Source organism: Strix aluco, chromosome 24, assembly GCF_031877795.1.
Source record: "Strix aluco isolate bStrAlu1 chromosome 24, bStrAlu1.hap1, whole genome shotgun sequence".
NCBI classification, from domain to species: Eukaryota; Metazoa; Chordata; class Aves; order Strigiformes; family Strigidae; genus Strix; species Strix aluco.
Window position 1 is genome coordinate 9,450,875 of NC_133954.1, and position 14,665 is coordinate 9,465,539.

The 14,665-nt window shown below is 59.7% G+C and overlaps 1 protein-coding gene across 1 annotated transcript; it reads right to left on the minus strand.

Annotated features, from left to right (window-relative positions):
• Positions 1–2,462: 2,462 nt before the first annotated feature.
• On the minus strand, positions 2,463–13,940 carry TNS4 (tensin 4). Its single transcript, XM_074849699.1, has 12 exons — positions 13,430–13,940; positions 8,768–9,203; positions 8,131–8,555; positions 7,171–7,257; positions 6,517–6,636; positions 6,129–6,221; positions 5,679–5,756; positions 5,191–5,262; positions 3,855–4,023; positions 3,376–3,444; positions 3,172–3,198; positions 2,463–2,608 (listed from the first exon to the last, which is right to left on the minus strand). Exons 1-12 carry the CDS (start codon positions 13,938–13,940, stop codon positions 2,479–2,481), a joined length of 2,217 nt encoding a protein of 738 aa, XP_074705800.1. The 3' UTR covers positions 2,463–2,478.
• Between the last annotated feature and the right edge of the window lie 725 nt (positions 13,941–14,665).

Sequence of the window (14,665 nt, forward strand, 5' to 3'; positions counted from 1 at the left end):
TCCACCGCGACACCTGCGCAGGGTGAGGACGTTTCTGTGCAGAAACCCCTGTGGCCACCACGCTGCCACCCGCCCTGCGGCTGCCATGGCTCGGCCCATCACCCACACAAGGGCACACGTGTCTGTGCACCCACACGTGCAGTGGGTGCTCAGTGGGGTGATCCGTGTCCCCCTCACCAGGGACAGCTCGGCCACACGCTGCAGCGTTGGTGGCTTTTGGGGTCTTGTGGTGTTTGGGGACATGGGGCATCACCCGCCGGCGGCAGAGGCTGCTGGGAGCGGACCCATGAACCCGGCCAGGACAGGGGCTGGGTTTGTTACAAAAGGGCTGGAACCGGACCCAGGAACCAAAACCAAGAGCCGCACTTCCAGGAAGCCTGGGACAAACTTTGGAAGCCACGAGGAGCTCAGAGAATTGTTTGTTTTTTCCTGAATCCAGGTGGTTTTGGCTGAACTGTCCCTGCGGCGTCTGGGCCCGTGCTCCAGCTACACTGCGCTGGAGAAGGGTTTTCAGTGAACTAAAAATTCCACGTGCGGAAGACGGCGCTTGGCGATGGGCCTGCGCCCCGTCCCAGAGTGGTCCCTCAGCGGGGGAAAGCAGCCATGGCCCCGCTGCCCAGAGGATGAACCCTCCCAGTTGCGCCTGGAGTTCTGCAAAAAGGAGCTGGATTTGACGGCGCAGGGGAGCAGCGTGCGGGGGCCCGGGCTCGGGGGCGGCAGCGCGATCCCCCCCAAAGCACCGTTTGGAGCCGAAGCCTTTGAATGTTCATGTTCCCCCTGCGCTCATTGCTGCTGCCTCAACAGCATCGTGGGCTGAGCATCCCGTGGGGTCCCCGGGCCGGGGTCCCGCCGCTGGCGCAGCGCTAACGAAGGGTTGGTTAATGGAATCAGCTCTGCGCGCACCAGCGGCTCTGCCCTTCTTTACAGCTGCCCGCAGGCAGGGTGCAGGCAGGGTGCAGGCAGGGCCGGGCAGTGTGCTGGGGCCCCTTGCTGCCTGCAGGTCGCATCCTGCACCCCCCGCAGGGGGCTTTGGGGGTCCCTGTGGGGCCGAGGCTGCACAAGGCCGGGGCGTTGGGGCTGAGCCGCGTCCCCCCGCGCTGCCCATGACCCTGGGGCGCCGCGACCCCCCGGGGCTTCGCAGCACGGCCCAGGCTGGGTGTGGGGTTTCGGCTGAGCAGAGCTTCGGGCAGACTGGGGGGGCACAAAGCCGTTAGTTTCTCCTCCTGGAGCCGGGTGCTCCCCCCCCACCCCTGCAGCAACTCCAGTATCTGTTTTTATCGTTGCCGGGCTGTCGCTGGCTGCCGCTCCACAGCCTGGCTGCAGCACAGCGGCTTTTTCTTCATGTGCAACGCACGCGCTTGGCGGGCCGGGAGAGCAGAGCGACGTGTTTCAGTCGCTAACGACTCTGCAGCGTTCGTGGCGAGAGAAACGATCCTCAGCTTTATTGGAAATACACCTAAGCAGGGTTTGTTAGCACAGGGTCCAAACTTAAAACAACGCAGAGGCACGAGGTAAGCGAGCGCTAAGGGAGGCGACTGTGCGGACTCGGAGCCGCTCTACTCCGAGATTACGGCAAGAGCTGAATCTTCAGCTGGTGTAAATCAGGGCAGCGCTGACTTCCACGAGGCTGCGCCAATTGACGTCATCTGAGGATCTGGCCCAAATTCATGCAAGTCATTTCCAAAAACCCAACATTTTACTGTCATGAAAATGTCAACATTTATTTCTCAGCTTGCCGCGGTGCCTGGAGGTTGAGCTAGCCTGTAACCCCGCTTTGCAAAAACGGGCAGGAGAATTTACCAGCACCAGGCAAAAATACGCTGCTCTGCCATTTCTGCCTTTGGATGTGTCCTGCCCTTTGAGGGAAGCAGGATTTTTCAGCAGGGCCTGGTCATTTTATACGCTTTGATTTGCAAAACTGCCTCCTGATGCCGGTCAGGGAGGTGAGTCCCCCCCTGCCCTCACCAGACCTCCCCTCGCGTGGCGCTGAGGGGGGGGTTAGGACCGAGTCCCTGAAGGCGGGAGCTGAGCTCCACCGAACGCGCCTCAGCTTGGGCGCCCCGAGCGCCGGCATCATCCCCCGCTGCCGGCAGAAACCTCAGGCAGAGTTTCTCGGTCCTGCAGAGCAAAGGGAAGGGTGCTGGCGAGGCGAGGGGGGCAGCAGCTCCGTACAGTGAGCGCAGCTCCCGGCTGCAGCTCCGCTCCGGGCCTGGCACAACTGCTCGGGGACAGCTGGCCCGTGCCGGCCACCGCGGCGAGCGCTGCCCTGTGATGCCCCGCGGAGGGTCTCAGAGAAATGTCTCATCCCACCACAGCATGAAATCTTTAACTGAGACTCTTGACGTGACGGTACGTAACAAAAAAATATAAATATGAGCTGTTGCCAAAATGCAACCCAGAAGCAGGAAAGGGTGAGCAGTAAAAGCTCGCAGCGGGTGGGCAGCTGCCAGCCCTGAGCTGTCCCGGGGTTTCTGTCCTCTACGGGCCTGGCAGGAGCTTGCAGAGAAGGTCGATGACAGGCGACGCTGACTGCACGGTGTCGTATTCTGCAAACAGGTGACAGAGGTTCTCCGAATCTGTCTGGCTTTTGGCCACGAACCCAAAGATTCTTTGAAAAAGGAGAGAGACTTATTCAGTTTGCATCCAGGAAGCCAAAGGATCCAAAGGATACGCTGAAACTAGCCCCAGCCACAAAGCAAAATCCCGGTTCCAGCAATTCCACCTTGGCCCGCTCCCCAATCACGTTTACTTGGAAGCGAAGCAGCCGGGAGGAGTGTTTCTGGCAAGGCCTCCCAGCTGTGAAAAGCTTCTTGAACGCAAGGTAGAGCCAGATAGAAACTCGTCTCCTGAGCCCAGAGCAGGCGAGTCCCTGGGAAGGCTGATGGATTTGGGTGGGGGCTTCCCACCGGAGGGGATGCGGGGAACGGGCCTTAGCCGAGCCTCTCATCAAACCCACAGAGCAAAACCCCCCGTAAAGCTTCACCCATCTGTCCCACATCTCATCCTGCCACCACGTTAACTTTTCTTGCATCCCCTCTTTATTTTTAGGCTTCAATTCTTTGCGGCTCTGCAAAGCTTTGCAGGGCACCCGCTGCAGAGGCGAGTCTGGGCCAAAGCAGCATCTCCCCGCTCCGCAGCTTGGGCTGCGGGAGCTCCCCGCGCGGGTCTTACCTCGAAGACTTGCAGTACTTCTGCCACCTGAGGGAAGAACAGAATTGGATTTGCTCAAAGACTGGTATTTACCTCATTCTATCAGCTGCAAAGCCAAGGTTTATATTTAGCTAAACCCCAGCACATTAAGCCTGGGGTAGGGGCTGCACAGCTGGGGTTTGGGATTTGAAGTGGTGGGGAAGCAGGAGCCCGCCCATAACTCACTTTCTGTTCTGAGGGTCCGTCCCGCAAAACCTGATGGCAGCCAAGGGGTAGTGTCGCCTGAAAAACACCCTGGGGAGGGAGGAGGAGAGTGTGGCGTTAGAGGAGGGACGTTCCCGGGCAGAGCTGGTGGCAGAAACAGGCGTTTGCAAATTCAAGCCCCACTCGAACTGTTGTGGCTGCTGGGGATGGGGGGGTCCCGCTCCCCGGGGCTGCCCCCGCACCGGCAGCTCTTGGGTTCAGCTCCCGTCTCCCCCCCTTGAGATGCTGCCACTGGCTTCAGCAGCGTCGTGCCCTGCGCTGTACCAGGAGGGGTCAAGCCCATCCCTGGATTACGACACGATCCGTCCCAGCAGGCCGGTTTTCCCTGACGCGCTGCAGATCAGCAGCGTTTCCCTGAGCTCTGCCCTGCTCCTCACACCGGCCCGTGGCCGCGGCACCAGCCCAGCAGCCCCGTCCTGACCCTCCCGGGTGGCTCTTACTTTCTCTGGACGTCCGTCAGCGTGACGCCCTGCTCGGTCACTCTGAAGTGCACGAGGGTGGGAGTGGGCAGTGTCTCCAGCTCGAAGGTGGAGGAGATGGCTTTCTGGATGGCCGGGGCTCCCGTGAGCGTCTCCATGTTCACCGAGTTGAGGTACAAGACGTTGCACACTGCAGGGACAGCACAGAGCCCGGCTCAGCGCGGGCCGCGGCACGCCGGCGTCTCGTGGCGCGGAGCACGTGCAGCGCCGAGCGCGGCGGGGCTGGGCCCGGGGCCGGGTCCCAGGCACCACCCTGCAGAACCGGACGCATGTACGTGGGTCAGATTTGTTTTGATGAAAATTAAAGATTGGGTGACTCAGAAACTCTTCACAAATTTATTTTGGTTTATTTTAATTCTCTGCACTAATTGTTTTAAAAGTCAAAGGATTTAATTTCCGGTTTCTAAATGTCACATTTGGAATTTTTTCTGTTTATTACATATTTCCTTTAATGAAAAGCAGAAATACCCCAAGCCGACTAACAGCTGAAGGCCAACCTAAAACATGACATTTCAGGCTGATCGAGCTGTTTAAAGGGCTGTTCTGGGTCAAACGAAACTTTTCAGCTTGCCAACTTATTTTTCAGAATTTCCACCAAAACAAAGCGGTTCCTGACTCCCCTGACTGCGCCGTGTGGTCTCCTGCCCATCGCTCTCTGCTCTCACCTGGAGCCCACCCACCACATCACCCAGGCTGGGGGCACCCGGGTGTGGGGGGGAAGCAAAGACCCTTCCCCGTCCTGCCGGGCAGTTTCCTTGTGTCTCCCGTAAGGTCCCTCAGCAATTTAAGGTCCCTCTCCTAGAAACTCCAGGTGTTCGTTACCCATCAGTTCAATATCGATCGAAGCCGCTCGGGAGAGAGGCTCAAAACCCAGGGGCTATTTAAGACTTTGGGTCTTTTGGGTCTTTTATCACCCTTGTGACCTCAAGAACTGTCTTTTCAAGCTTTCCTTCACCATCATGAGGACCAAAAGTCTCATTTCTTTAAAAATATCAGGTTCCCTTGCAGGTCCGTGATCTGAGGATGGGAAGAAAACCTGCGGGTACCTCCAGGCTGGGCTAAAGCCAGGAGGGGGCCGTTGCAGCGGCGCCGCAGCGGGGTGACCTGCTGCTGTGCACAGGGACAGCGCTGGCACCTCAGCTTCTGCTGCCAGCGCTGTCAGAACGGGAGGTGTGAGAAATAGAGCCTGGTCTTTGATAGGGAAGGACTAAAACTCAAAGCACGGGTCCGTGCCCAGAGCTGGAGCTGCTGCCAGCTCGGCGGTCCCCCCGCGGGAGCAGCCTGCTCCTCTCCTCACCAGCAGTTCTCCTCAGCGGGGACAGCGCGGCTTCGGGGGCGCAGTCAGGGCTGTCTTCTCCGTCAGCAAGATCTGCACAAACGACAAGCAGCAGCACCGCCGCCGCAGGTCAGGCTGCGCTGGGTCACCACTTTGCCTTGGGTGGTGATTCCTTATCTCACACGAGGCCCAAAGACCCGGGACTTAAACGGCAGAGGTTTAGAGCAGCAATTAATTTAAGTGTCCTCCACCTCCCTCTCCTGGCTCTGCTCACCTCTGATCTCCCCACTCCTCCTTTCCCTGCCCACCCCAGCTCACCGCTGCTCTGCTGACCACCCTCCCTCCCCGGCAGAACCTCGGCACCACTGTCCTGCTCTCAAGTCAGCTCTGGCGGGTCCCTGCTCCGCGTCGGCCCCGCTGCAGCGGCCCCCGGGCAGCGCAGCCCCCTCCCCGCTGCAGGACCACCCCCACCTCCCCGCTCGGAGCGTCCCTCCTGCCCCGGCACCTACCCCGGGTGGGGATGCTCAGCTTGCAGGGCAGTGCCAGCGCGGTGATGGAGTGCTGATACACGAAGGCAGAGAGGCTCCCTGCAACACAGAACGGCGGGTCGGGGGGGGCCTGGTGCCTCAAACCTCCCACCCCCACACCTTTGGCCCCGCAACAGCGTCCCGGGGAGCTCAGGAGGAGGAAAGGGGGAGGCTAAGATGGGCTATTTGGGGCCTCACGGTGACAAACGGGGGTTTTCCAGCCTCCACCCCATGTTCCTGTTTTGGAGACTACAACCACAGCCCCCCTGGCAGAGCAGCGCGGGCAGGGCGGGGGGCGGGAGGGGCCCGTGCCAGCGGGTGTGCAGCACGGTCACTGCAGAGCAGCCCCGGTCCCGGCTGCAGCTTCGAGGGGCTTCTGGAACCAGCTCCTGGGGCTGCCAGGGCTGCTGCGGGCGATGGCACCGTCCTTACCGAAATACAGCTCCTCGCTGGCTCCTTTCAAGTGCACCCCTTTGGCAGACGACTCGATGAGGAAGTGCCGGACGAGGTCACTGGTCTCGTCACCTGCAAGCGGGACTGAAACAGCGTCAGCACCGGCACGAGCACCGTTATCTCACCCCTGCCCACCCCTGCCCGTCCCTGCCCGCCCCGGGGCCCCATCCCAGGGCACCCACCAGAGCTTCTGCTCTGTGTGGCGAGCGTGGTGCCAGCCCCCATGCTGGGGTGGGATGGGCACACACAGACCCCGCTGCCAGCATCCCTCACAAGCAGAGTCTGCGGCTCCTCGGCTTGTTTTAGTTTGCCTGGTTTCAGTTAAACCCTTGAAGCAAACCCCACCTTTCCGAGTGAGCCCCTGTACCTGTCTGGCTGCTGGATGGAGAGACGGGAACCTTCATTGCCAGCCCAAAAGACCCCCGGTACGACGTGCTGTCCCGCACAACGAACGTGCCTGGCTCCTTGTCCTTCAGCAGCTGGATTGCTGTCAAAGCACAGGCAGAGGCTCAGCCAAGCAAAACAGGTGGAACCTCCCCACACTGCGTTTCGTGTCCGGCTGATGCTCTCGCGGGGAGTTGTTCCTTGGCAGCAGCGAGAAAAACGCAGGAGCGTTTGCTAAGGACACGCACGTCCCTCGTGCGGGTACCGGCTGCGGTGGCCCTGCAGACTGAGGGGCCCGTGGGTCCCTGCGGTCCCCAGGACAGAGCCAGCCCTGCCCGGGCCGTGCTGAGCAGCCGCACAGTCAGAGGCAGGAGGAGCTTTGCTGGACTTGAGCGGGGGACAGAGGGGCTGTGGCACAGCCTGTGGTTCTGAGCCTTCCCCCTAGACCTGTGAGGGGCTCTCTGCGCCTGGCAGCCCCCAGTATGCTAGTATGCTTTGAATTGCCATCATCGAGTCCCCCCAGGACCTCAGCACGGGCAAGAGCTGGACTGAGGTGCTGCGAGGAAGCAAACTCCAGCCTGGAAACAAGTCTGAGCAGCAGATGGGGTTACCCCAGCAGAGACAGTCCCTGCCTTACCTTGGTCCCGGGTTATGCTCGGCTTGAACCAGTACTTCGATGTGTCCATCACAAACTTCATGGTGGGCTGCCCAGCCCTGAGGGGACCTGCAAGAGACCTTATGGCGTCAAGGCCGGCAGGGGACCTGGAAGACCTTCACAGCAGACATCACTGAGCAGGCCACAGTCCTAGCAAAGAGATTTCTCTTTCAGGCTGGCCAGGGTTTTTTTTTCAGTCCTTTTGAACAGAGCTTCCTCCCTGCTCCTCAGAATAATTCATTCTCCATGTAATTATCTCTCTTGGCAGGCTGCGGTGGAGCGCAGAGGCAGCACGTGGAATCCCCCGGCAGTGCCAGTCTGCCCAACCCTGCACAAGTCCACCAGACCATGGGGATTTACACCAGCTGAGGATCTGACCCACAAAGCCCTCCTGCTATTCCCATAAGAATCCCAATTAAAACCCTCTGCCCCGAGAGCTGCCTCTGCTAATCTCCTCCAGAGAACAACAGCCCCATTGTTTACCCTTGAATGAGGGACCTTATAAACTCTGGTACCTTTAGACGTCCTCCGGAGCAAACTGGAACCCTGACCCCTCCTCCCCACCCGTTCTGTGTCCACAAACAAGCATGAAACGACAGAACGATGGTTCTTGTTCTCAGGTACTCTAAATACGTGTATCTGCATCTCCCTGAGGGGCCCGGAGCGTTTCTGCCTGCTGAGCAGGTGTCCCAGGACCCCGGTGGGCGAAACGCCGTGGCCAGAGCAGGGCCATCGGCAACGGGCTGGAGCCCACCGCGAGCCCCGCAACCCTGAGGGGATACAGCGAGGATTTCTGGCTCCAGCAAGGACCTCCTGTCCCTCACGCCTGTAACCCGCAGATAAACCAGAGTAAAGGGCTGTTTGCTCTCCCCTTCCGGGCAGCTGTTGGGGTCTACAGCTCCTTCCCCCCAAGCCCGGCCCTGCAGCAGGGAGGTGACTTACTGTCCGAGAGGCAGGAGAGCGCCGGTGCCGACAGCGCGTTGTTCAGGCCACCGAGCCTCGAGGCCGGGCTGCAGCTGGGAAGGGGGGTCTGTGTGACAGAGGTGGGGGGCACTTTGGCCAGCCCGGAAGACACATCTCCTTGTTCCAGGCACCCGTTGACCAGCAGCACAGGGATGTCGGCTGCGGAGTTGAGGATGGAGGGGGGGCAGCTGCTGGCCTGGCCCTTCTGGGATGGTGAGGTGTTGGCTTTGGCGGGGCAGCCTGCCCTGGGCTGGGGGGGACTCAGCCCAAAAGCTTCTCCAGAGTGAGACCTCGGGGAAGGTGGGCAGGGGCTGCCCAGGGGGCTGGCAGGGGATGGGCAGTCAGCAGAGCAGCAGGCAGCCGCGTGAGCATCCGCGTCGTCGGTGTGAAGCGAGTGGGTGCTGCTGCAAGAGGGAGACAGAGAGCAGGAGGGGATCAGGGGGGTTGTTTACCCGGGAGGTGAAGCACAGCCCACCCCAGAGACTGTGCCAGCCCCGCGGGGCATCGACTGCCAGCCTGGGGAAGGAGCTCTTGGACAGCGGGACTTGGGGTAACCGCCCTGTGCCCCTTCCATCCCCAGCATCAGCCCGAGATGGGGACCCAAGGTGACATTTACCTTCCAAGGATGTAACTGGTGTCCGAGCCGGGGCTCGTGGAGAGCAGGGAGACCCAGCTGCTCCTCTGCTGGGCCCTCACCATGTGCATGGGCTTCAGTAAATTGTCGAAGCCCGGGGAGGTGCCGAGGGCGCTGGGGCCGTAGGAGATGCTGTCTGCCCGGCACTGCGGGGGCACAGCGATGCACTCCGAGGCTTTGCTGCAGGGCGGGGAGGCAGCGCAGCTCAGGGCGCCTGGGCGGGGGCTCGGGGGTCCAGGAGGGCTCGAGAAAACCACGCTGCCACTGGTGCTGTAGTTGCCTCTGAGAAGCCCTTTTTGGGGCAGGAAGCCATTGCCCTGGGGTGACCTTGAGAACGGCGTGGCCGAAGGGCTGGGGGAGCCCTGCAGCAGCTCTGGACACGGGGCTCTGCCCGGCGTCATCTCTATGTATTTAATGTCTGCAGGAGGAAAGAGCAGGACGTTACCGATGGAGCGTTCGAGGCGGGTTCGATAGCTAAGCTCTGCGGGGCACACGTGTCTCTGTTCTTTTGCTATCAATTTTGGCTCTGGTTTGGATGCCCTGCAGGGCTGCTGGGCCCAGGAGAGGACCCCCGGCTCTGCAGGGAGATCCCATGGCCCAACGCTGCCCTTCGTTAGACTCAATAAGGGCTGATTGCTCCACAGCCACCAAGCCAGTGACCCACGGCAGTGCTGGCGGGCTCCCAGGGAAGAGGAGTTACTCGCGGTCACGTCTGAGTGCACAGACCCCCCCGCCGGCATCGCAGCGCCGGTGCTTGCCGAGACCTGCGGCGAGCGGCGAGTGTTTCCTCCAGCAGCCGCTCTGTTTGTACCTGACTCAAGAGAAAAACATCTGGCTGCTCCCCCCGGGGATGACATCAGGCTCCGAGGGTGCCCACAGCCGCGTGGCCCTGCACACTCCCTGAGCTGGCTGGGGGGGCAGCACGGGGGACGGCACCCAGCCCCCAGGCACGGCCGGACATCCGCACCTCCGGCAACGCTCACACCACCTGCAACACCTGCAACACCCGCTCTGTGGCTGCGGGCGGGAGGCAGAGGGAAGCCACGGGGGACACGGGCAGTTGCAAGGCCCCAGGTCAGCCACAGGACTGGCCACGCCAGCCACAAGCGCATGGCCCAGGGCAGGGACTGGCTGCTCTCCCTTCCCCTCTCCCACCCTGCACAAGCCTCTTTAGAGAAATAATTTCCAAGGCAGTTTCTGTGTCCGTGCCCTGCTCAGGGTTTCTCCCTGCTCTCCCTTTCACGCTTGGGGCAGGCAAGGCATCTCCTAACCCCTGTGCTTGACATTATTTATATGGTAACACATCACTTGTTCCAAGACCTTCAGTGATCAAGGACAAGGGGGTGCCCGGCTCCCCAGGTGCCTGCTGCACGTCAGTCACTGCGTTCCTTGAACAAGGCCATAAATTCTGGCTGAGCTAGAAGATGCCTTTTAACAAGAGACACTCAGACTTGATTTAAGGGCTCGCAGCAATGGCGAATCCATCACCTCCCCAGAGAAGCTGTTCCCGTGGTTAATCACCTCTGCTGGTAGGAGCCTGGGCTTCCTTTCTAGTCTGAACGTGCCCAGCTTTGTTTGCAGCTCCTGGTTCTCGCCCTGCCATGGAGTTCAGGAAAGTTCCCCTTCTGAAAGGTGTTTCTTGGAGAGAGAAAAACCTTTTTGCTGCAGCAATGAACAACTGCTCCTAACAGCCCTGGCTCCCCGGCTGTTGATGTGATGTGGCTCGGTCCTGCCCCGGGTCCTGCCGGTGAGGGCAGTCGGCCGGGGCAGAGCCGCTGGCTCCAGACTTGCCAAGCGCTGCAGACCCTGTTTACTGCAAAGAACAACCAGACCTCTGGGGCATAGAGCCTGACGAGCAGGAAAAGCACAAGTCTGTACAAAAGTTACTCTCTGAGCCCCTTCTCTGTGCCGATCCCAGCGCGGGACGGGATCGGCACGGCCAGCGGAGAGCCGCCGAGGAGGCGCCGGGTAAGCCAGAAGGGCTGGTCCCCAGCGGGGCCGCAGCTGGACCACGCACGGGAGGGAGCCAGAACCGCAGCCTTCCCCCTCCACACCCCGGCTGCCGCGGGCAGCCAGCGGCAGCTCCGCCAAAGCCTGTCCTCGGGAAGGCTCTGGGGCCACGTGGTGCTGGTATCAGCGTGCAAACCCTTACAGCAAGCTCTGGGCCAGATGCTTTTTGTCAATGTCTCTCTCAAAAGGGGAGAAGAAATGGGGATTTTAATTGCCCTTTAAAGAAAAAATAACCAAAAAGCATCTGCACACTGAGCTAACGAGGCCTTTTGCCTCTCTGCCTTTGCTCCTGCTTATCAGGTGCGGTTAAACCTCAAATATTTGCTTAAGACCTTGGCAAGTTTTTCAGCATCAAGGAGCGGCAAAAGTGCCTCAAACACAGAGCCCAGCTGTCATACACGCTGAGACCCTCTCCTCTCCTCTCCTCTCCTCTCCTCTCCTCTCCTCTCCTCTCCTCTCCTCTCCTCTCCTCTCCTCTCCTCTCCTCTCCTCTCCTCTCCTCTCCTCTCCTCTCCTCTCCTCTCCTCTCCTCTCCTCTCCTCTCCTCTCCTCTCCTCTCCTCTCCTCTCCTCTCCTCTCCTCTCCTCTCCTCTCCTCTCCTCTCCTCTCCTCTCCTCTCCTCTCCTCTCCTCTCCTCTCCTCTCCTCTCCCATCAATGTGTCCCCTATTGCTGCAGCATCTGTCACATTAAATCCCCCCACGTGGTTTCCACCAGACACGAACGAGCCCCTCACACAGACTCTGGGCACATCAGTCTCCTGCCAGCCCTCACATCAGGTGACCAGCTCGCAGGGAGCTTACACCTCGGGCAAAAAGGAGGGGCATGGAAATTATCCAGAAAGCACAGCGAGGCCCTGTGCAGCCCTGCTCAGCGTGGCTGGGGAGGGAAGGGAGGCAGGAGCCCAACGGCAGCGGTGCCACGGGGCCGGCTGGTCGCACGGCTGGAGCAGGGGGAGGTGGGTGAGCAGGGATGCTGTGAGCAGTAGGAAGTTTGTGTGAAAAAGAAGAGCTGCTGAAAGAAAATGAAAGCTGAAGTGAGGCTTTTCCCACTGAATTCAGGGCCAGATTTCCAGATGTTCAGTTCCACACTTGGAGCCAGATTTTCAAAACCACCAGCACGAGCTACCTGCTGAGCTGCTCGGGACTCCAGCCCTCGAGCGATGCCTGAAGAGGCGGCATCTGAGCACTAGTCTGGGGAGCCAAGAGCTGAACTTGCACTTTGTCACGGTACTTTATCTGCAAGGCCACCCACCTCCATCCTAGCGGCTGCAGGGGCGCCGTCTGCTCCAGAACCGCCCGAGCCCTGCGTGCGCTCGCTCCGCTCCTGACTCGGGCTCAGCTGCTCCCCGGCTCGTGCGCCGGGACCCCCCAACCTGCCGGGCTGCAGCTCAGAGCACTCGCAGACACGTGCCTTGTCCTCCTCCAACCCCACGGTCCTCAGGGGAACGTTTGCACGAGGGCTCAGGGAGAACAGAATTTTTGTCATGCTTTAACATCCTCTTGTTTGACCTTCCTCTGGAAAGAGGCCTAGGGACAGATTTTCAAGGTATTTCTGTGTCTGAAGACACAGATAGGCAACAAGGCTCTTCAGAAGCAGTGGGGCTGTACCTTCAGGCACCTAAACACGTCACAGATCTGTCCCCCAGCGCACCAGAATGCTTGTGGCAGCGTGCAACGCGCTGCCTGCTTGTGTTGCCCTTGCACAGTGTGTCGGGCGGCAAACACACTGCAGAGGAGCCACAGGCAAGAGTGTTTGGCTCAGAAGCAGCACACGCAGCAGAGCCCGGATCACAGGGATGACAGAGGAGTGTTGCAAAAGGGTTCACGTAAGGCACCCAGGCATGAGAGCAGAAAGAGGGGGTTGGTATGTGCCGCTGATGTTCTGCCTTGTGTATGCCAGGTATGCTGCCGGAGGAGTGCACAAGCCCTGGAAGAAGAATTTCCCTGGCAAAATGATTGGGAACATTTAAATGGGATGGTTGTGTAACAATCGGTACCTTAGCCCAGGGCTTTGGAAATCTGGCTACAAATCCTTGTGCTTCCACAGGTCAAGTATGACCCTGGGAAAGGCTCCACTGCCCTGTGGTAGAGCGGGGCTCTGCTGTGGGGGTGAGCACGCTCCAGCCATCGCAGCCAGAGGTCAGCGCCTGTCCTGAGTCCTTGACGGTAATAACTTGGATCAGGCATTTTCTGAGAGCTACAAGCCCCATTTCTAACGAGAAATGTTTTCTCCAAACACAGGGAAACAAACATCAGGTTGAATTAAGGCTGTTCTCCCTGTTTTCTTTTGGCTCCTGTTGAGCTAGCTGGACACGAGATGTTTCAAAAGTGGTCAGACTGGGGCCACTTCAGCACGTGAGTTAGGTAGAGCCTGGATACACCGTTTGTTCTGCTGCTTTACGTGAAGCCCCAGTGTCAGCAGACACACCCCACACTGGTCCCACTGGGAACGCTGGGGGATGTCACCGATGCCCCTCTCCAGCCCTCCCCAGGCACACAGGACCCCATCCTGCCCACTGGGGCTGGAGTGTGGCCGGCGGCTCTGCCCCGCACCTCCCTCTGCCTCTTGCAAAGGGTTTTCACCAGGGCTGAGCTGCGCTGGCTCCACCGCACCACCAGCACCTTTTGCCTCACCTATTGCCTCTGGACCTTGTTTCTTGGTGGCGGCAGCATCGCCCTGGGAAAGAGGTTGAACCACATCCTTCACCGGCTTGCACGTGAGCGGCTGAAAGGTCGGATCGATTTCTAGGATCAGCTGGTTGAGACTCTCTATTGATATGTCCAAGGTAGGAGACACCACGTGAACCTCGGGGTCCGTGCCGGTGTCCTCCTCCTCCTTCAGCTGATACGGGGCAGCGGGTCTCTCTGATGAGGGGTCCTGCTGCCCCTTCCCCTGCGCATGAGCAGCCACACGCTCGAGCACGGGGTGGGGCCCGTACAGCCCTGCGCCGGGAAGCAGGCGTGCGTTGGTGTGCACCACCGCGGACGGGGCAGCCCAGCCCTCCGTCGAGTAGTAGGCGTACTTCATCGGCAGCGTGGAGCAGCCCGGGTACCCCGCCGGGTGCAAGCTCTTGCTTTCCTCCTGCGAGGAAACACACACAGTCTGTCCAACACGCAACACATGGTTTTGTATGACCTGTGACATGGTTTGGTTTTCTGGTTTGACGGCTTAGAGTCCAAGGGAAACCTCCTCCTCCTCCTCCTCCTCGCCTCCCTTTCTCCACCAGGGACCTCAGACCCCTTCTTCGATCCAGCGGCTCAAGCGGGAGAAGAATCTAAGGAATGCAGAGAGAGGAGCGGTTACACAGGCATGCCCCGGGCAGGAGCAGACTTCAGCGGAAAAGTCTATAAAAACGGGGATTTGGAGTGCAAAGCTGGAATTCAGCTCATAAGAAAACAAATCATCCCGTATTGCTTTTCCACCCCACTCCAGCCCCGGCTCCTGGTGCCACAGTGCATCTGGGCAAGTGCAGGGACGATTAGTCTGCAACAGCTTTTCAGGATTCAAAGGCCTAAAAATGACATTCTGCTTTATTTGCATAGTGCTTATTTTCTTCGTTAGGAATGAAACGAAGTATCACTCCAACAACGTTCACACGGGACCCTGACCCTCGGAAGGCACCCGGAGAGGCAAGCGAGCCCGGAGCCACGCAGGGCAGACCTGCAGTGGGCCAGCGCGAGGGAGCTGCCTGCCAGAGCAATGTTCTGCGAGCGGGTGTACATTTAATCTGAGGCTTTATTTCGCTGGTACGATGTGAGCTGAGCCCTGGAAGCCTGGGTATGCAGCTGCTTTCTCAGTCAAGGCGCTGCTCTAGGAATCTGAGTGCTATTAAATTCTGAATACTCTCTGGCTTTGCTTTAGATAGAAAG